This window comes from Anomaloglossus baeobatrachus, chromosome 10, assembly GCF_048569485.1.
Source record: "Anomaloglossus baeobatrachus isolate aAnoBae1 chromosome 10, aAnoBae1.hap1, whole genome shotgun sequence".
Lineage (NCBI taxonomy): Eukaryota > Metazoa > Chordata > Amphibia > Anura > Aromobatidae > Anomaloglossus > Anomaloglossus baeobatrachus.
Genome location: NC_134362.1, coordinates 26,615,562 through 26,638,146, shown reverse-complemented (window position 1 = coordinate 26,638,146; position 22,585 = coordinate 26,615,562). Strand labels below are relative to the sequence as shown.

Below are 22,585 nucleotides of genomic sequence, written 5' to 3'. Positions count from 1 at the left end.
TTCCCTCTGCTTCCAGCACATCTTTCTGGTCCCCTCTGCTTCCAGCACAGATCCTTGTTGTCCACTCTGCTTCCAGCACTGATCCTTGTGGTTCCCTCTGGTTCTAGCACAGATCCTTGTGGTTCCCTCTGCTTCCAGCACATCTTTATGGTCCCCTCTTCTTCTGGCACAGATCCTTGTTGTCCCCTCTGCTTCCAGCACAGATCCTTGTGGTCCCTTCTGCTTCCAGCAAAGATCCTTGTGGTTCCCTCTGGTTCCAGCACAGATCCTTGTGGTTCCCTCTGCTTCCAGCACATCTTTGTGGTCCCCTCTGCTTCCGGCACAGATCCTTGTGGTCCCCTCTGCTTCCAGCACAGATCCTTGTGGTCCCTTCTGCTTCCAGTAAAGATCCTTGTGGTCCCCTCTGCTTCCAGCACATACCCTTGTGGTCCCTTCTCCTTCCAGCAGAAATCCTTGTGGTCCCTTATGCTTCCAGCACATACTCTTGCATCTAGATTTGCCCTTACGAAACCCAACATGTTGATTACACTTGACTTGTCTGTCATGAAACCATGCTGGTTGTCAGTTATTATATTATTTTACGTTATATAATTTTAAAGGTCATTTATTATCATGCCTTCAAAATTGTATACATTTTTTACCCTTCTTGAATATCGGTATTACCTAAGACATCCTCCAATCTTGTGGTACTGACCCTGTTACAAGAGCCTGAGAAGATGAGATGCAGTGGTCTGTTACGGAACTCAACTCCCTCAATACCAGTGAATGAATACTGTCTAGCTCGGCGACTTTGTCACTATTTAGTTTCCTCACAAGAAACCGGACTTCATCTTGTGTTAAGCTTGTGTTATTCTGTGATGAACCTCGATTGCTGCCTTGCTGAATGATATTTGGCACAATATCACAATGATATGTGGTTCAATATCTCGGTCTTTCATTTGTCCTTTAGTAGGCCGATATCATACGATTTATCTTTTTGGTGTTAATCTATTTATATAGTTTCTTTGCATTTATTTTAAAGTCGTTGGTGATTTATTTCGATATCACTAACTTTGCGAGCGAGCTTGATTTTTTTATTACTTTTACTATTGAGATCTTCAAATGCTTGGAAAGCTGTTTCTCACCTATCGTAAATTCAAAATCTTAAAGGTCTTTAGTTTTTGGCAATCAGTAAGTATTTGAATACATTTGTAACACACCATTACAAAGATAAAATAGGATGGATTATGGAATAAAAAAATTGAGGAAAATTCTTTAAAGCAATCCATGCTCTGCTCAGTAAAGGGCCCGTTACACGCTACGATATATCTAACGATATGTCGTCGGGGTCACGGTAGTGACGCACATCAGGCATCGTTTGATATATCGTAGCGTGTGACACCTCCGAGCGACTGTGAATGAGCAAAAATACTCACCTTATCGTTGCTTGTTGACACGTCGCTCATTTTCAAAAACTCGTCGACGCCGGTTGTTCATCGTTGCCGAGGCAGCACACGTCGCTCCGTGTGACACCTCGGGATCGACAAACTGCAGCTTACCTGCGGCCGTCGGCAATGCGGAAGGAAGGAGGTGGGCGGGATGTTACGTCCCGCTCATCTCCGCCCTTCTGCTTCTATTGGCCGGCCGCTGTGTGACGTCGCTGTGACGCCGAACGTTTGGAAGGTAAGTACGTGTGACGGGGGTTACCGACTTTGTGCGACACAGGCAACAAATTGCCCGTGTCGCACAAACGATGGGGGCGGGTGCAATCGCATATGCAATCGCACAATATATCGCCCCGTGTAACGGGGCCTTAAGCCTCGTTTGGAGTCTTTGGAATAAGTTACAGACCTTTTTTTTAAAACGTTAAGCCCCTCTAAGGTGAAGATGTACCTGCAAGATAATATTATTATTATTATTATTATTTAAGCGCCATTTATTCCATGGCGCTTTACAAGTGAAAGAGGGTATACGTACAACAATCATTAACAGTACAAATCAGACTGGTATAGGAGGAGAGAGGACCCTGCCCGCGAGGGCTCACAGTCTACAGGAGGAGAGAGGACCCTGCCCGCGAGGGCTCACAGTCTACAGGAGGAGAGAGGACCCTTCCGCGCGAGGGCTCACAGTCTACAGGAGGAGAGAGGACCCTGCCCGCGAGGGCTCACAGTCTACAGGAGGAGAGAGGACCCTGCCCGCGAGGGCTCACAGTCTACAGGAGGAGAGAGGACCCTGCCCGCGAGGGCTCACAGTCTACAGGAGGAGAGAGGACCCTGCCCGCGAAGGCTCACAGTCTACAGGAGGAGAGAGGACCCTGCCCGCGAGGGCTCACAGTCTACAGGAGGGGAGAGGACCCTGCCCACGAGGGCTCACAGTCTACAGGAGGAGAGAGGACCCTGCCCGCGAGGGCTCACAGTCTACAGGAGGGGAGAGGACCCTGCCCGCGAGGGCTCACAGTCTACACGAGGGGAGAGGACCCTGCCCGCGAGGGCTCACAGTCTACAGGAGGGGAGAGGACCCTGCCTGCGAGGGCTCACAGTCTACAGGAGGGGAGAGGATCCTGCCCGTGAGGGCTCACAGTCTACACGAGGGGAGAGGACCCTGCCCGCGAGGGCTCACAGTCTACAGGGAATGGGTGATGGTACAATAGGTGAGGACAGAGCTGGTTGCGCAGTGGTGTACTGGACTGAGGGCTATTGTAGGTTGTAGGCTTGTTGGAAGAGGTGGGTCTTGAGGTTCCTCATAACATGCAATGAATGTCTTGAATGTCTTAATGAAAATGCAATAACTTTCCAACCTAATGTTTGCCCTGTGTTTTCTAGTGTGATAATAAACTGTGCAATAGAACAGAGAAGGAATGCGTATCACCAACATCCAAGACGGTCAAGATGGACACCCTCAAGGTAAAACATGTCAAGTAACCATGGCCTGATCTATTGTGTTACAAGGGAAACAACCAATATGACTTGCGGGGTTTGTAATACCGGGCTGTTCTCAGGGCCTAGATCACTATACGTCTTACACATCAGGACAGGGAAACATTCATCTACGCTGTTTCTTAGAGCAGCCGCTGGGCACTATCGCAGTATTATCCTCAAGATTATCTAATACTAAACTCTTCTCCCTTCGCTTTTTATTAAAAAGAATTTCTTCCGCTGCAAAATACACTATCAGTAAATTGCCAAACACTTAAGTAAATATCCGCCATACGTTTGTGCTGATTTATTTCACATTGCCTTTATAATGGACGGGTACAGGTGTAAAACATATGTACCTGGTGCCGTAAGTACTTCTGCAGCCAAACCGCCCATGACGCACTCCCTTTAATAATAAAGCTATTGTTTCTTGTTGCCGCCAACAGAGAGCTAATGTTATACTAATTATACAGTGAATTCAAGATTAACTCCATAAGCACCCATGTATTTTAAAGTTTCAGGATTAATTTCTCTCTTTTAATCATTTTATATATATATATATATATATATATATATATATATATATATATATATATATATATATAAAACATGTTTTTGATCAATGTAGCCACAAGAAGGCTTCTGTTTTGTGATGCAGGTTGTATTTTTATTTTAATAGTGCTATTTTGGGGGACATATTTATTGATTATATTTTTTTTCAGCTTTTTATAAAAAATCTTTTTTAAAATGTAGGATGTAAAAATTAAGAATTCTGCAATTTTTTTTTTTATTTCATATTTATATTCCAGTTTTAGGCTATGTGCGCACTTTCCGTCGTCCTACATGCAGTTGTCAACGCACATTTTAGCCTTAATTGTTTTAGCCAAAGTTGCCTTTTCCAGAAATTTAGCGCAGAAAACGCATGCGTATTTACCGCGTTTTAGATGCGTTTTCAGCGCTTTTTACATGCTTTATCCCATGCGTTTTGAACATCAAGACACTACTAAATAAAGTTTAAACAGTCAAATAGAATGAAAATAGAGAAAAAAAGAGACAAATCTATATTAATGGGAAAAATAATGGAAAAAGATATATTTAATAACATTATAGCGTTAATATACATTTTATCGGTAAAATTATTATTATTATTATTATTATTATTTATTTATAGAGCACCATTGATTCCATGGTGCTGTACATGAGAAGGGGGTTACATACAAAATACATGTACAAGTTACAGTAGACAGACTAGTACAGAGGGAAGAGGGCCCTGCCCTTGCGGGCTTACATTCTATAGGATTATGGGGAGGAGACAGTAGGTGGGGTGTAGGTGGGGCGGCAGCTCCGCACGGTGGTGGGGCGGCAGCTCCGCACGGTGGTGGGGCGGCAGCTCCGCACGGTGGTGGGGCGGCAGCTCCGCACGGTGGTGGGGCGGCAGCTCCGCACGGTGGTGGGGCGGCAGCTCCGCACGGTGGTGGGGCGGCAGCTCCGCACGGTGGTGGGGCGGCAGCTCCGCACGGTGGTGGGGCAGTGAGGTCATTCAAGGTTATAGGCATTTCTGAACAGATGAGTCTTTAGGTTCCGTTTGAAGTTTGCAAGTGTAGTAGATAATCTGACGTGTTGAGGCAGTGAGTTCCAGAAGACTGGGGATGTTCGGGAGAAGTCTTGGAGACGGTTGCATGAGGAGCGAATGAGAGAGGAGGATAGAAGGAGATCTTGGGAGGACCGGAGATTACGTTTTGGAGTGTAGCGAGAGATTAGTTCAGAGATATATGGAGGAGACAATTTGTGGATGGCTTTGTAAGTCAGTATTAGTAGTTTGAATTGGATACGATGGAAGATTGGGAGCCAGTGAAGGGACATGCAGAGAGGAGAAGCGGGGTGGTAGTGAGGCGAGAGGTGGATCAGTCGGGCAGCAGCATTAAGGATGGACTGGAGAGGGGCGAGCGTGTTAGCAGGGAGACCACATAGGAGGATGTTGCAGTAGTCGAGGCGGGAGATTATGAGAGCATGCACTAGCATTTTTGTGGATTGAGAATTGATGAAGGGACGGATTCTGGAAATATTTTTGAGTTGAAGACGACAGGAGGTGGTGAGGGATTGAATGTGTGGTATGAAGGACAAGGCAGAGTCAAAGGTCACTCCGAGGCACCGAACTTTGGATGCTGGGGAGAGCGTGATGTTATTTATTGTAATAGATAGATCAGGTAGATAGTGTAGGGGAGATGGAGGAAAGATGATCAGCTCAGTTTTGGCCACATTGAGCTTTAGGAAGCGAGAGGAGAAGAAGGAAGATATAGCAGATAGGCACTCTGGGATTCTGGACAGCAGAGAAGTGACATCTGGACCAGAGAGGTAGATCTGAGTGTCATCGGCATATAGGTGGTACTGGAAGCCATGGGACTTTATGAGTTGTCCCAGGCCAAATGTATAGATAGAAAAAAGTAATGGTCCCAGGACAGAGCCTTGAGGGACGCCAACAGAGAGAGGACGGGATGAAGAGGTTGTGTGGGAGTGGGAGACAGTAAAAGTGCGGTTGGAGAGGTATGAAGAGATCCAAGAGAGGGCGAGGTCTCTGACACCAAGGGAAGAGAGGATCTGTAGTAGGAGGGAGTGGTCAACAGTGTCAAAAGCTGAGGATAGGTCTAGAAGTAGGAGTATAGAGAAGTGGTTGTTAGCTTTGGCAGTAAGTAAGTCATTTGTGATTTTTGTCAGGGCAGTTTCAGTGGAATGATGTGGACGGAAGCCGGACTGTAGGTTGTCAAAGTGAGAGTTAGAGGAGAGGTGGGAGGAAAGTTCAGCATGGACGTGCTGTTCCAGGAGTTTTGAGGCGAATGGGAGTAGCGATATGGGGCGATAGCTGGCAGCAGAGGTTGGGTCGAGGGAAGGTTTCTTTAGGATGGGTGTGACTGTTGCATGTTTAAAGGCAGAAGGGAAGGTACCAGTTGATAAAGATAGGTTGAAGAGATGGGTTAAGGCTGGAATTAGGATAGTGGTGAGGTTGGGGAGGAGGTGGGTTGGGATGGGATCACGTGCGCAGGTGGTGAGGTGCGCTTTTGAGAGAAGATGTGCAAGCTCTTCTTCGGTGATAGTGGAGAGGAAGTTTATGGGGGAGGAGCAGTGGTCTGTTATATGAAGGGGTTGTGGTGGTTGAGCAGAAAAGACTTGTCTGGTTTGGTCGATCTTTTCTTTGAAATATGTGGCAAATTCTTCTGCGGAAATGAGGGAGGTTGGAGGGGGCAGTGGTGGGCGAAGGAGGGAGTTGAAAGTATTGAAGAGCTGTTTGGGGTTGTGTGTTAGAGAGGATATGAGGTTTCTGAAGTATTCCTGTTTAGCCGAGGTAAGGGCCAAGCGAAATGTGTGAATTGCATTTTTGAATGTGGTGAAGTCTTCCTGGGAGTGCGTTTTCTTCCAGCGCCGCTCTGCAGCCCTAGACACTTGCCGTAGTTTTTTAGTGAGGCTGTTGTGCCAGGGTTGTCTATTGATTTGTCTCACTCTGCCATGCACAAGAGGAGCAACTGAATCAATAGCTGATGTGAGAGTGGCGTTGTAGAAAGTGGTGGCACTGTTTGTGTCGTGCACTGAAGATATGGAGGACAGTGGTAGGATAGAGTCAGAAAGGGTATGTATGTTGACGTGTGCGAGGTTTCTGCGAGGGTGTGATACGTGCTGGACAGGAGGGGCAGGTGAGGAGGACAGGGCAGAGAAGGTCAATAGATGGTGGTCAGATAAGGGGAGAGGGGAGGTAGTGAGGTTAGATAGAGAGCAGAGACGGGTGAAGATAAGGTCTAATGTGTGTCCATCTTTATGGGTGGCAGAGGTGGACCACTGAGATAGACCAAAAGATGAAGCAAGGGAGAGTAGTTTGGAGGCTGCTGACTGGCGGGTGTCAGTGGGGATGTTGAAGTCACCCATGATAATAGTGGGAATGTCAGCAGAGAGAAAGTGTAGAAGCCAGGCAGAGAACTGGTCGATAAAGGAAGTGGTAGGGCCTGGGGGTCTGTATATGATGGCCACTTGGAGGTTGGAAGGAGAATAGATGCGGACAGAGTGCACTTCAAAGGAAGGCAGGACAAGGGAGGGTAAGGGTGGGATTGGATTAAAGCTGCAGTTGTTAGAAAGAAGGAGGCCCACTCCTCCACCTTGTCTATTGCCAGGGCGAGGAGTATGGGAGAAGTGAAGGCCACCGTAGCACAGCACAGCAGGGGAGGCAGTGTTGGATGGTGTCAGCCATGTTTCAGTGATGCCCAGAAAGGATAGATTGCTAGAGGTAAAGAGGTCGTGAATGATGTGCAGTTTGTTACAGACCGAACGGGCATTCCACAGCGCTCCAGAGAGAGTGGAAATATAGCACTAGATGCATATTATTCTTAAATTTATTTGTCGGACTATGTGTGTGTGTAAAGGGACATATCAAATTAATATTTTGATGTCCAAAAAGCATGTTTTCTGCAATGAAAAAAGCAGGTAAAACGCTGGAATTTTGATTGTGCCTGCATTTTGCTACTTCTCATTGACTTAAATGTTAACAAAACGCACCACAAATGGCAAAAACAATTGACAGGGTCCTTTTCTGGACGCATGGTTTTTGACCAAACTTATGCAATTTTTGAGATGCGTTTTGAAACGCAAAGTGCGGACAAGAAATCACGAATTCTCATTGTCTTTAATGGAAAACCAAAACGCATGCATTTGGGCACAAAAACGCTGCGGTTCAAAACGGACCCAAAACGCACCTGAAACGCAGGTAAAAACGGAAAGTGCGCACATAGCCTTTTAGTGATCACCTCGAGGTATAAATGATTTGTTACACTTCTGACTGTCGGCACAATAGTGCAACATCAAATTTAAAATTATTCTCTTTTCTTAGATTTTATAAGTATAAACATTAATAATACAAAAAAATGTTGTTTTTTTGTTTTGGTGTCTCCATTTTTTAATTGCTGTAATTTTTTTGTCTTTATTGACATCAATTTCTATTACATATGACTTTTTGCTCACATTTTATTTAATTCTTTGTGATCGGATGAACAAAAATAGTAATTCTGCATTGCTATTTATGTTATTCTTTTATGACATTCATTGAACGACTTTTTAAAACTTTCTAAACTTTTTTTTTTTTTAATTTCCCATTTTGGGACTTGAACATGTTATGATGCCAGATCACACATATCATACACTGCAATTCTTCAGTTTTGCAGTGTATTGTGACTGTCAGTGTAAACGAATAGGCATTTGATTAAGATCATACGTCAGTCAAGGTCTAAAGCTGGGTTCACACACAACGACAGCGACAACGACGTCGCTGTTACGTCACCATTCCCTGTGACGTAACAGCGACCTTACATGATCGCTAGCTAGCTGTCAAACATGTAATTTTAAGCAGCGACGGAGCAGCGATTATAGCGACCTCGACGGTTGTTGGGACGTGTCACACGCGTTGCTGTGCGACGACTCAGACCTTGATAGAGGTGTGGTGTTTACCCCTAGACATGTTTTGCGTTGCCTCTTTTCACGCCCCTCTGTTCCAATTGGTGATTGCTACAGCGCCTTTGCGTTGCCTTTTTCATGCCCCTCTGTTCCGATTGGTGATCACTACAGCGGCGCCTGATTGGGTGACCGTGCCAAACAAAGGAAGACATAAAGAACGACACACTAGCGACACTAGACAGAGACTCTACTACGTGGAACAAAGAATGGAACTTAAAGAATGAAATCACTGTAACGCCTTCGGCAAGTTACCCAATCGGAACGCTGTTATGACCACCAATCGGAGTCGTGGGGGCGTTGTAAAATACACCGCAAAAACACGCCCTTGTCCTGCCTTCAGTCCTACGTCACTGCCTTCAGCGTCGCCGCGACCGTCGCTGCTGCGGTGTCAAACACAAGGATGCATGTGGCGCAGCGGGATAGCAGTGATCAAAAAATGACCTGGAATATTCAAGAGCGAGCAGCGTTCTCGCAGCAGGGGTCTGATCGTTGTTATGTGTCACACACAGCGACGTCGCTGTTGAGGTCATTGCTACGTCATAGAAAATGGCGACTTAGCAGCGATGTTGTCGTCGTCGTCGCTGTGTGTGACACCACCATAACAGGTGTACTAAAAAGGCAGCTGCGGGGGCCACTGTTAGGCCATGTGCGCACATTGCGTTTTTTCATGTGTTTCCGCAGGGTTTTGAACTGCAGCGTTTCAATGCCAAAATGCATGCGTTTTGATTTCTTTGCAAAGTCTATGGGATTTTAGCGAAATTCGTCCGCACGATGCTTTTTTAAATGCAGCGTTTTGAGTGACAAAATGTTGTCAAAATCTCTGCGTTTATAAAAGCAGCATGTCAGCGTTTAGGTAACATTGAACTCAATGACAGTTTTGAAAACGCATCCAAAATCAAAATCCTAGCGTTTTACTTGCATTTTTGATGCTAAACGCATGCTTTTTTTGTCAAAATTAAAGCATGCGTTTTTGGCATTAAAGTGAGGTCAAGAGGTTTCCTTTTGCCCTCACATCCAGCCCGATTTAAAAAAAAAAAGAGTCAAACAATAAGTTGAATTTATTTTTAACATAATTAGTATATCTCAATAATTATTTTTAGAAAATTATCATTATAGTGTATGATTTAAAGAATTAATTATTATTTTTTTTTTCCACTTTTTTCCTAGTATTTGAATGTTCAAAATTTAATTTAGTAGTGTCTTTGTATTGAAAACGCATCCCATTTTAAGCACTGAAAATGCATGTAAAACCCGGTCAAAACGCGGCAAAAACGCAATAAAAACGCATGCGTATTTCCTGCGTTTATGTGGTCAAAACCAAATTTGACAATGACAAATTCTGCCAGAGGATACGTTCATTTCTGCAAGGTACAGAACGCAACGTGCGCACATAGCCTAAGGGGTACTTTGCACGTTGCGACATCGCTACTGCGATATCGTCGGGGTCAAATCGAAAGTGACGCACATCCGGCGCCGGTAACGACGTCGCAACGTGTAAAGCCTAGGAGAGAAGATGAACGAGCGTGAAACAGTCAAAAATCGGTGATCTGTGTCACGTCGTTCATTTTCATGTCGGTGCGTCCACAGGTAGGAGGTTGTTTGTCGTTCCTGCAGCTCCACACTTCGCTGTGTGTGAAGCCGCAGGAGCGGCAAACATCTCCTTACCTGCGCCTGCCGTCCACCGGCAATGCGGAAGGGAGAAGGTGGGCGGGATGTTTACATCCCGCTCATCTCCGCCCCTCCGCTTCTATTGGTGTGACGTATTAGTGACATTGTTGTGACGCCGAATGCACCGCCTCCTTGAAGGATGGATTGTTCGGCGGTCACAGCGATGTCGCCGACCAGGTATGTGCGTGTGATGCTGCCGTAGTGATAATGTTCGCTACAGCAGCTCGCACTACATATCGCATGTGCGACGGGGGTGGGGGCTATCGCGCTCGGCATCGCTAGCATTTGCTAGCGATGTCGCAACGTGCAAAGTACCCCTTAGACTTCTGGCTACCAAAGTAACCCATCACATCACAGGGGTGCTGAAGGGAGCCCCTTCCCTTTTGTAACCACTTAAGTGCTGTTGTCACTTTTGACTGTGGCATCTAAAGGATTAAATTTATTGGGGAGCTCTCTTCAATCCTAGCAAATGTATTCGGATAAGGGCTATGTGCTACAGCCCTGCCCCGATCACTGACCTCTCATGTGAATTAACAGCTCCCCAAGATCAGTCTAAAGCCCACTTTACACGCTTCAATATATCTCACAATCCGTCGTCGGGGTCAAGTTGTAAGTGACGCACATCTGGCATTGTTAGTGAGGTATCTGCGTGTGACATCTACGTGCAATCAGGATTGAACGCAAAACCGTTGATCGCAAACACATCGTATCTTTGTATAGAATTGAGCGTTTTGTTGCACGAACCTAGTCAATTGTAACGTGTGACATCCCTCATACGATTTTGGTGTCTGATGCTATGTGCGCAGGTGTGCGCTCTGCACCGCAGCTTAAAAAAGGTCCGCTTCAGAGCGCAGCTGAAAAGCTGCGTTCTGAAGCGCCTCACAATGTCTGTCATTCACTAATCTCTGTCAGTCGGTCACTATCTCTGTCCCTCACTCTCTGTCCATGTCAGTCTATCCCCCTCTCTCATATACTCACCGATCCCCGGCGCTGCACGGCATTCACACTTCTCCGGCGGCTTTTACTGTTTTGAAAAAGCCGGCTGCCCATTAAACAATCTCATATTCCCTGCTTTCCCCGCCCACCGGCGCCTATGATTGGTTACAGTGAGACACGCCCCCACGCTGAGTGACAGGTGTCACACTGCACCCAATCACAGCAGCCGGTGGGCGTGTCTATACTGTGTAGTGAAATAAATAATTAAATAATTAAAAAAACCGGCGTGCGGTCCCCCCCAATTTTAAAACCAGCCAGATAAAGCCATACGGCTGAAGGCTGGTATTCTCAGGATGGGGAGCTCCACGTTATGGGGAGCCCCCCAGCCTAACAATATCAGCCAGCAGCCGCCCAGAATTGCCGCATACATTAGATGCGACAGTTCTGGGACTGTACCCGGCTCTTGGGTGGGCGGGGAAAGCAGGGAATACGAAATTGTTTAATGGGCGGCCGGCTTTTTCAAAACAGTAAAAGCCGCCGGAGCAGTGTGAACGCCGTGCAGTGCCGGGGATCGGGGATTGGTGAGTATGAGAGAGGGCTGCTAACTTCAGTCACTTAGGAGATTAGCGGTCACCGGTGAGCCCTTCACAGGTGACCGCTAATCAGGGCGCGACACAGACAGAGCCGCAGCATGACCATGAAGTCGGGTGAAGTTCACCCGAGTTCATTCTGACAGTGCGGCTCTGTCTGTGTCTGCTGTCATCTGCCATTCACCGCTGCTACATGGCTGTCTGTGTCTGCTGTCATCTGCCATTCAGCTCTGCTACATGGCTGTCTGTGTCTGCTGTCATCTGCCATTCAGCTCTGCTACATGGCTGTCTGTGTCTGCTGTTAGCGGCCATGTAGCAGAGCTGAATGGCAGATGAAATAGTAAAAACGCATCCCTACACATTACACACGCTTGGCAAGTCAATAAATAAAAAAAAAAAAAAGGTGCCCAATGCATACGTCACAGAACACATGATCTAAAGGATCGCACATAAAATTGATCAATTTAACATAGACTACTAACGCACGTGTGACAGCAAATGAACGACCTACGTGCAATCTCATAAGATCCCGTATGCAACCTGGGCGTGTCACATCGCAAATGCGATTGTACAACTAATTGCAACGTGTAAAGCAGGCTTAATAAAAATGCACATTTATGTGCCAGAACCAGCTCCAGAACATGATGTACACTTTGTCATGGGTCGGGACCTTACTAAAATTGGATTCAGTAAGTTTCTGCTAGTGGTTTCTGCAGTCAGTCAAGATAGGTAACATAAAAACAAGGGCAAACATACCTATAGCTGAAAAAACAAACAAACTAGAAATCAGACTCATATCATGCTCACGTCTTGTGTTTGCTGGACTCTTCCTTAGCTTGGCAGAACCCAACAGACATTTGGTGGCACAGCATGAGATTGAACTCACCATCCATCATAGGGCTATCATTTTCCTGGCAGGGAACATGGTTTCCGTAAGGAAAATTCTCATGTGATAATTCCATGTTTACGCATCGAGATCACCAGATGGCCAAATTTTGGGATCAATAGAACTGGGGATAAAAACTAAAGAGGAGAGCGAAGATACGACCTCCTACCAAAACGAAAAGATAAACTGACATACCCATATCATGTCCCAGAAATTGGCATCTGGAGTATGACAACGCATGCATTCTGAAATAGGGTCAAATATGATTGGTGAGTAATATAAAGCCGAATTATTCTATTGTTAACGGAAGGAGACACATTGAGTGGAGATTCCAATCTCACAATCCTCGTCTCCAATCTCACTGGATTAAGTGCGGTGTCTATAGAAAGCATATAAGTATGTAAGGACCACATGAGTCTCTGTAGGCCTTGTGATTTGAGAATTCCTATCAAGGTAAAGGCCAATATCAAAGTCTCTGCGCTCCAATCGCCCAATTTGTTTGAAGTACCGACCGGAGTTGAAGATATCTTAAAAAAAAAACTGTTGTCATGTTTCTGATCCGTGGTGCACTGCTCTCCGGCAAAGCTGATATTCTGTTTTGTATATTGAGCTGGTCGATGGGTGGTTTTCCATCCTCGCTGGTGTTGGGAGGGGCCTCTCTCCAGGCGCCTTATTCCGGGTGATTGCTCTGCTTCATTAGGGAGCAACCTCACCTGGAACGCCGCCAGTCGTAGTTCCTGCCTGCACTAAAGGGTGCTTTACACGCTGCGACATCGCTAACGATATATCGTCAGGGTCACATCGTTAGTGACGCACATCCGGCGCCGTTAGCAGCGTGTGATACCAAGGAGCGACGATCAACGATCGCAAAAACGTCCAAAATCGTTGATTGTTGACACGTCGCTCCTTTTCATAATGTCGTTGCTGCTGCAGGTACGATGTTGTTCGTCGTTCCTGCGGCACCACACATCGCTATGTGTGACACTGCAGGAACGACGACCATCTCCTTACCTGCGCCGACCGGCAATGCGGAAGGAAGGAGGTGGAGGGATGTTACGTCCTGCTCATCTCTGCCCCTCCGCTTCTATTGGACGGCTTAGAAAAGAAGGCGGTTCGCTGGCCAGAGCGACGTAGCAGGGAAGGTAAGTCCGTGTGACTGGTGTAAGCGATGTTGTGCGGCATGGGCAGCGATTTGCCCGTGTTGCACAACCGACGGGGGTAAGTACGCTCGCTAGTGATTTCACTAGCAAGATCGCAGCATGTAAAGTTCCCTTAAGTGCTCTGGCTCCCGTTTGTGCTTTGATGTTGTCCTCCTACCACGGACCTGTTGTTACCCCTCTAGTCCCGTGTCCCTGACTCTGACATTGTTCCCTGGCTCCTGACTTCCGGCCTGTACCCTGACCTTGGCTCCGCTTCTCCCCAGTGTACCTGTCTTGCTAAATTCTACTAAAAAGGGGGCTGAAAGCCCGTACTTACGAAGCGCTCACTGATATCCTAATCAGGCACGAATACTAAGATTCTTTATAGCAAGATACTATTTATTTTAATAGCACATGACTAGTCAATGGTACATATAGGCATTAGAACTACTTTATAATCATAGAATCTTATACAATAATAGAAATATGCATCAACATTACCGTATGTTGTAGCAATCCTTTCTCATCGGAGGGACTCGATTAATGAGTAGGAAACAACATGGCATCTTGCATCACAGGAGTACTGTGTACACTTCAGCGTCCTGGAAATGTCCCTAATCATTAAGTGAGTCTGGTGTATTTTTATAGGAAAAATGTTTACGTCGTGTGCACTGAGTGGTGAATTAGTGACCAGCATGTGACAGCTGAGTCATGTTCATGTAACTTGACCACAAATTGCTGTGGGCACCAGCAGCTTCCTGCACATTTCCTGTACATTCTGCCAGTTGACCACAGTTTTCCTGGAGATATTGCAATGAGCCGTACATTTTATATGCCAGCTTCCTTGCACCTGTTTTCAACTAACCACAAGTTTCCTGACTGTGGAACTGTAAACGGTACTTCCTCATTATCGTGGTTTTGCTTAAGATCTGTTTGACACGTATTCTTTGGTCATAGTGAAATAGGTTCAACCTCTGGCTTGTACCCTGACCTTGGCTCTACTTCCCCCCCCAGTGTACCTTACGTGACATCCTGGCTTCTGACCTTCGGCTTGTTCTCTGACCTTGGCTTTGATTCATCCCTGTGTTCCATATGTGACCTCCTGGCTCCTAACCTCCGGTTTGTTTGACTTCCCCATCATTAGTTGCATCTGGTGACACCTAGTGGTAGTTCATCCCACCTGGAACCTTGAAATGTTATAATTAAGTTGTAATTGCTGGAAAGACAACAGTATATTTTGTTCAAATATGTCACCTAAAAAAGTAACAGCATGGGTTCACCAGAATTGAGAAGATTGGTGAGGTAATAAGGATGAAAAATATGGATTTTGCCATAGAAGCATCTCAGCTATTATGTGTTCAAAATGAACCACCTTCTTCACCTGCCTCCAAACTGAAAGCTCTACTTTGAGTAGAGGTATCATTTTAGGAACAGAGGGGCTATCAGTCTCTAAAAAATCTGTAGTCAATTGGTTCGAGCTGCTTGAGCTTCTGGCTCTGAGTTGGTCAATTGTACTCAAGGCCCAGCAAAACTACTCCCCCCCCCTATTTTTGCATTTGTTTTTTTGTGACCTATCCATCGTTATTAACAATTTAATTGTGTGAAACATGGTGATAGACTCCATTTCACACGCTGTATACAGGATATTTAGAGCTGTGTATCAGGGAAAAATGAAGTGTTACAGTGTTAACAGCATGGGGTTCAAGGCTGGAGACTCACGGTAATTAGTAAATCTATACAGTCATTTTCTGATAGATCGGAGATACAATAAAAGGATCACACTGTTAAAGTCTGTGGTCTCCAGAATGAAGGGATCCATAAAGGATATATAGAATTTATTGCAATATTTTTCAATGCTCATTTGCATTTAAAATGAAAAAGTGAATCAAGCACTGTTGTGTGTCTACAGCACCTATGTATCTCCATGATTACAGACCCCAAACACACCCTATATAGTCTGATACTGCAGTCATGTGGTACTCCACCCCTCATTGTTTCCTCTTCTGGATAACCGAAGTCTTCCATACACTTTAGATAGCTGTTGGCTGAACAATGGTTAAGCCGGTAGCTATGTTGCCCGACTTCCCCATAAACAGGAGTGCTCGCCCTATCAAGCGCTCCTGTATTCTCTATGAGAAAGCCACTGGCAGACATCTCTTAAGGCCCCGTTACACATAGCGATGTCGTTATCGAGGTCGCTGAAACATCACAGGTTTTGTGACGCAACAGCGACCTCACTAGCGATCTCGCTACGTGTGACACATAGCAGCAACCGCCCCCCCGCAGCGATATCACCGATCGCACCTGAACGTCCTGGTTCATTTTTTGATCATTGGTGTCCCGCTGGGCCGCATGCATTGCTGTGTTTGACGCCATAACAACGATGAGCGACCTCGTTGGCACGCCTGGGTGGAAACACTACGCCTCTATCGAGGTCTGAGTCGTCAGAATAGCTGCTGTGTGACAGGGTCCCAACGACCGCTGAGGTCGTTATACGGATCGCCAAATCATTGCTGCGTCGTTAATTAGATCTGCCTGTTTGCCAGCTCACTAGCGACTATGTAGCGTGGTACCAGCGATCCTGACCAGGTCGTATCGTTGTTGGGATCGCTGGAACGTCGCTACGTGTAACGGGACCCTTAGGGGTACTTTGCACACTACGACATAGCAGGTGCGATGTCAGTGGGGTCAAATCGAAAATGACGCACATCCGGCGTCGCTGTCGACATCGTAGTGTGTAAAGCATTTTTGATACGATTAACGAGCGCAAAAGCGTCGGAATCGTATCATCGGTGTAGCGTCGGAAATTCCCATGATTTGGGAAAGACCGATGTTACGATGTTGTTCCTCGTTCCTGCGGCAGCACAAATCGCTGTGTGTGAAGCCGCAGGAGCGAGGAACATCTCCTTACCTGCGTCCACCGGCTATGCGGAAGGAAGGAGGTGGGCGGGATGTTTACGTCCTGCTCATCTCCGCCCCTCCGCTTCTATTGGCCGCCTGCCGTGTGACGTCGCTATGATGCCGCACGACCCGCCCCCCTTAGGAAGGAAGCGGGTCGCCGGCCAGAGCGACGTCGCAGGGCAGGTGAGTGCATGTGAAGCTGCCGTAGCGATAATGTTCACTACGGCAGCTATCACAAGATATCGCAGCTGCGACGGGGGCGGGGACTATCGCGCTCAGCATTGCAGCATCGGCTTGCGATGTCGTAGTGTGCAAAGTACCCCTTAGAGAACAAACAAATCCAACAGCAGTCCAAAATCGGATACTCTAGATCCTTATCTCCTCCATATCAGGGGTCAGGATACACAGTAGACTGTCCCAGTCAATATTGTCCGATGTTAGTCTAATGTGTATGGGGACCTAGGAGCGCAAAGAGAGGGAAGATTGCAGCATATGACTAGAATATCCAGTTTTAATATACATTAAGGCTGAAAATCAAATCCCAGACTTCCAGTCCAAATCTCTTTACTGTGATGAGTAATGTTCCTCTGTTCTGTTGTTACACAGGTTCAGAAAAAGAATTATAGGCAGGAGAAGAAGAGAGCCACAAAGCAACTGTTCAGTGCCCTGAAAGACCCCAGTGTGGTGATTGTGGCTGACTGGCTGAAGGTAATTCAGGAAGAACTTGTCCATGAATTCTCTAATGTTTCTATCAAGTGTCTACAATATAAAGTGGTTAGTGTATACATTATAAACAAACAAGAGGTACTTTAGAGTGTCATTACTCCTCATTATGATCTTCTGAGAGGGGACAAAGTATAAGAACTGAAATGTATTACTGCAAATCTACTAAAGCACATATATCACAGCCAGATATATCAGCATTGACCACAAGGGGTGGGGTAAGTATTAAATTATATATATTTTTATACATTGGGACAGTATAATAGTAGTTATATTCTTGTACATAGGAGCAGTATTATAGTGGTTATATTCTTGTACATAGGAGCAGTATTATAGTAGTTATATTCTTATACATAGGAGCAGTATTATAGTAGTTATATTCTTATACATAGGAGCAGTATTATAGTAGTTATATTCTTGTATATGGGACAGTATTAGAGTAGTTATATTCTTGTACATAGGGGCAGTATTATAGTAGTTATATTCTTGTACATAGAGAGCAGTATTATAGTAGTTATATTCTTGTACATAGGGAGCAGTATTATAGTAGTTATATTCTTGTACATAGAGAGCAGTATTATAGTAGTTATATTCTTGTACATAGGGGGCAGTATTATAGTAGTTATATTCTTGTACATAGAAGCAGTATTATAGTAGTTATATTATTGTACATAGGGGCAGTATTATAGTAGTTATATTCTTGTACATAGGGGGCAGTATTATAGTAGTTATATTCTTGTACATAGGAGCAGTAATATAGTAATTATATCCTTGTACATAGGAACAGTATTATAGTAGTTATATTCTCATACATAGGGGACAGTATTATAGTACCGTAGTTATATTCTTGTACATAGGGGCAATATTATAGTAGTTATATTCTTGTACATAGGGGGCAGTATTATAGTAGTTATATTCTTGTAACTAGGGGTCAGTATTATAGTAGTTATATTCTTGTACATAGGGGCAGTATTATAGTAGTTATATTCTTGTATATAAGGGCAGTATTATAGTAGTTATATTCTTGTATATAGGGGCAGTATTATAGTAGTTATATTCTTGTATATAGGGGCAGTATTATAGTAGTTATATTCTTGTATATAGGGGCAGTATTATAGTAGTTATATTCTTGTATATAGGGGCAGTATTATAGTAGTTATATTCTTATACATAGGGGCAGTATTATAGTAGTTATATTCTTATACATAGGGGCAGTATTATAGCAGTTATATTCTTGTACATAGGGGCAGTATTATAGTAGGTATATTCTCATAAGGCTTTTGCATTATTGGTTATTTCAGATTCGCGGCACGTTGAAGAGCTGGACAAAGCTGTGGTGTGTTCTGAAGCCAGGACTGCTACTAATATACAAAACACCAAAGATCGGGCAATGGGTAGGAACTTTAATGCTCCACTCATGCGAACTGATTGAGAGACCCACTAAGAAAGACGGCTTTTGTTTTAAACTTTACCACCCACTGGATCAGTCCATTTGGGCAGTTAAGGTAATTATTTGGGCTATATTAATGTATCTGAATGATAAGAAGTGAATACTGCACTAAAGTGAATTACTGAACAATAGGCAGAACTGTTACTTTAGTGGATGCCAGACGTAACAGGTCTACCCCAGCCATGGTTTCTGAGGGGGCCTGAGGCCTGATTTGCTCAACAAGAATATCAAGAGCTTGAGAGGGGAAGTCCGGATATTGTTATGGGAGAAGCAAACGTTTAGGCTCTACATCGGGATACTGCAAAATTATAAGAACTTTTCCATAGTTTGTTCCTAAACACGAGTCTTGCTTTTCAGGGTCCTAAAGGTGAAAATGTTGGATCCATTACTCTACCTCTTCCCAGTAGCTACTTAATATTCAGGGCAGCTTCCGAATCTGATGGTAAGTTGACATTTTTTGTGAACGATATGGATACATGGTTGAAAATTAGGAATATTAGATTCAATTGAATTCTTTCTGTTGGGATTCTCCAACAAGCCTAACAATAGGGTGTTAATATTTATAGGTTGTACTTACATAGGTGCTGGACAGCCCGCCTGGTCTAATCCTATGGGGACGTGACCAACAGGCTGTTAGCCAACGTGGTGCACCACACAGGCATGTTTTGTCAGGATCTCGGTGCAGTTGGCCAACTTAGATCGAATAACTAAAAGGGAATCTGTCACCGGTTTTGGGGCCTATAAGCTGCGGCCACCACCACTTATATACATCATTCTATCATGCTGTATATAAGAGCCCAAGCCGCTGTGTAGAACATAAGAAACACGTTATAATACTCAGCTAGGAGGTCGCTCCGGTGCACAACAGTGAGATGGATCCGCCGTTCTTCGGGACCAGCGCCTCCTCTTTCGGCGATCTTGGTCTTCCTTCTTCTGAAGCCTGGATGCATGACGCATCCTACGTCATCCACACAGGCCGGTATTGCGGTCCTGCGCAAGCGCTCTACTATACTTTGCAGGGCAGATCAAAGTGCGCCTGCGCAGGACCTCAGTGGCGGCAAGTGTGTATGACGTAGGACGTATCAAGTACGCCGGTTTCAGAACAAGGAAGACCAAGATTATAGACCCCAAAACTGGTGACAGGTTCCCTTTAAATCTGACCGTAGAGATGATATTTTGGCCGGCATGGCAGCTACAGAAGATGGCATCTGCTAGTAAGAAGTTAAGATTCCCATAAACATTATAACAAAGATGATGATTTCAACTATAATGAGCAATCATTGGCTGTATTGATGAAATGACATTGCTTTTTTCGAATGTCTGGCACATGTTAGTAACTGTTAGCAACCTGGTTTAACATGTTGGGTTTTCCCCGATGTTCTGCACTGGCTGTTTCCAACTACTTTTTGATACAGCCAGTTTAGATTATCGGCCGATGCAATCTCATGAGTTCTTGAAGCCATCGCCGAAGAATCGTTTGTCGGCACATATTCATCTAAGGTATATAGCCAACATTATGAAAATCATGTATACCAAAATCAACATAATCTGGCAATAGGTATCTAGTATCTATGGTCACACTCTAACCCTGGAAACACTTCACCAGTTGTGATTCCTGACATTGTTATGATCAGTTATTATACTGTTTGAGACTTCCGCCTTCAATCTCCTTGTGTTTCAGGACGATGTTGGATGGATGCTCTTGAATTGGCTCTTCGGTGCTCCAGTCTTTTCAAGATTAATTTGCCCAAGCAAGGAAAGGAAGGAGATGCCATCACTCCACCTGATGTGACCCACAATGGGCTGTACACATTATTGCAGGCATCTACCATCTCAGAGCAGGAACTCTTCCTGTAAGATTCTCAGGCCTGTTGCTTAAATGCCAAAACCTATTTTAGTAAACCTTAATGAGGATATAGTTGTAGTTTAGAAGCTTGCATGGACTTCTGGCTGAGCCTGTGGTTGGCTTGTGGCTGTACACATCATGGGATCCGATAAAGAAGCAATACAAAGCCAAGATCAGACTTGTGAGACTGCGAGAGAGAGAATCTGCAGCCACTTGAATGTTCCCTCCAGGTCGCATGATGTACAGACACCGCTAACACACAACAGTTCCTCATATCTCAGCTTCCTGGAATGCAATATTAGGAAAATTGCATTTTGGAGTTAACTCCCGTCATACCTGATTTTTGTTAATACCTTAACTAAAAGGTTGTCTTTAAAAAGATATTATTTACATACAGAAAAATGTAATGGCATTAAAACTGAAATATGTATTACATAATAAAATGTTAATAATTATCTGTATTTATTTGAGTTAGTACATATATATTTTTGTGGTTTCAGGCTTCATGAATTAGCAGAAAATGATGCCTTGTCTGACAAGTCAGAAAAAGACAATATAGAAGAATCTGAAACGGAGCAAAGTCGGAAAACGAGTGAAAGCGACCAGTCGGAATTACACGGAGAGATATCTCTAGATAGAGAAGGGACCACATACATGGAGGAACTATATGAAGAATTTGGAGAGGTATGTTGGGACACTCAGAACTGGATTTATCCTTCAATATTCAGGAAAATTGCCCATTTCAAAACTTGTTGGACATGTTCGAAAAACTGCAAAACCGGTCTTCAAAATTATTATTAATAGTTCTTCTGTTAAAAATGTGGTTTATCCACAAAATTATTCAGCTATTAATAATAATTTTGAAATTCTTGATGAAGAGTAGTTAAAATGCATGTAGGCACGATATTTTATACCTGTCTTATAGCCACTATGGGTGTAGTGGTGGAACTTGAAGCTCAAGGGCCCCGATGCAAAATATTTCAACAAGGCCCACAACAATCATGAGTATTAAATAGAATTGGTCTTGTCATATGGCTCAAAGGGACCTTTTGGTACTCCAGAGCCTAAGGGGTACTTTGCACGTTGCGACATCGCAGGTGCGATGTCAGTGGGGTCATGTCGAAAGTGACGCACTTCCGTGCGTCGCTCCCAACATCGTAGTGTGTAAATCCTAGATACGATTAACGAGTGCAAAAGCGTCGTAATCGTATCATCGGTGCAGGGTCGGGGAAAACCATAATTAAGCTGCAGCGACGGTACGATGTTGTTCCTCGCTCCTGCGGCAGCACACATCGCTGTGTGTAAAGCCTCAGGAGCAAGGAACATCTCCTACCTGTGTCCTGCAGCTCACGCCGACTATGCGGAAGGAAGGAGGTGGGCGGGATGTTTACATCCCGCTCAGCTCCACCCCTCCGCTTCTATTGGTCGCCACACGACCCGCTCCCTTAATAAGAAGGCGGATCGCCGGCCAGAGCGACGTCGCAGGGGAGGTGAGTGCGTGTGAAGCTACCGTAGTGATAATATTCGCTACGGCAGCTATCACTAGATATCGCACCTGCGATGGGGGTGGGGACTATCGCGCTCGGCATCGCAAGCATCGGCTTGCGACGTTGCAGCGTGCAAACCCCGCCTAAGTGCGACTGCAACCCCTGCGTCCACTATAGTTATGCTCCTCTATGGCAGGCCTTATCCCTTGGTCATATTTCATGGCAATTTATTGTACAATATAAAGATGTCGTGAACAACTATTTGTTGCACCAAAGAAACATTTGTGGCATTTGAACGGGAGACTATGCTACATGAGTATAGCAAGCCTGATGTGATTGTTCATTGGTGGGCAGCCAATGCTCACTTGGTGTTTGCTTACATCTGTTTTCCAAAACCCCGGTCAGTGGATTAAGGATCTAAACCTCTTTGCTTGTAAGCTTAAAAGAAGCAAGTTCTATAAAAACCTCAATACAAACAATGTGAGGAGCTTGATCCCCAAGAATGTGACTTTTTTGATTTTTCCACACTGATGCAATTAATGGAACAACGACAACGTGAAGCGACCAAAGGTATA

The 22,585-nt window shown here is 44.9% G+C and overlaps 1 protein-coding gene across 3 annotated transcripts in view; it reads left to right on the top strand.

The window, feature by feature from the left end:
* The window catches only part of OSBPL5 (oxysterol binding protein like 5), a 199,631-nt gene that overhangs the window by 107,213 nt on the left and 69,833 nt on the right, over positions 1–22,585 (top strand). For all 3 annotated transcript variants that reach the window (XM_075326809.1, XM_075326810.1, XM_075326808.1), the window contains 6 exons: positions 2,802–2,882; positions 17,111–17,212; positions 18,529–18,732; positions 19,035–19,119; positions 20,359–20,530; positions 21,024–21,207. In XM_075326809.1, coding sequence (XP_075182924.1) covers positions 2,802–2,882; positions 17,111–17,212; positions 18,529–18,732; positions 19,035–19,119; positions 20,359–20,530; positions 21,024–21,207 — 828 coding nt within the window. The remainder of the gene's footprint in view (positions 1–2,801; positions 2,883–17,110; positions 17,213–18,528; positions 18,733–19,034; positions 19,120–20,358; positions 20,531–21,023; positions 21,208–22,585) is intronic.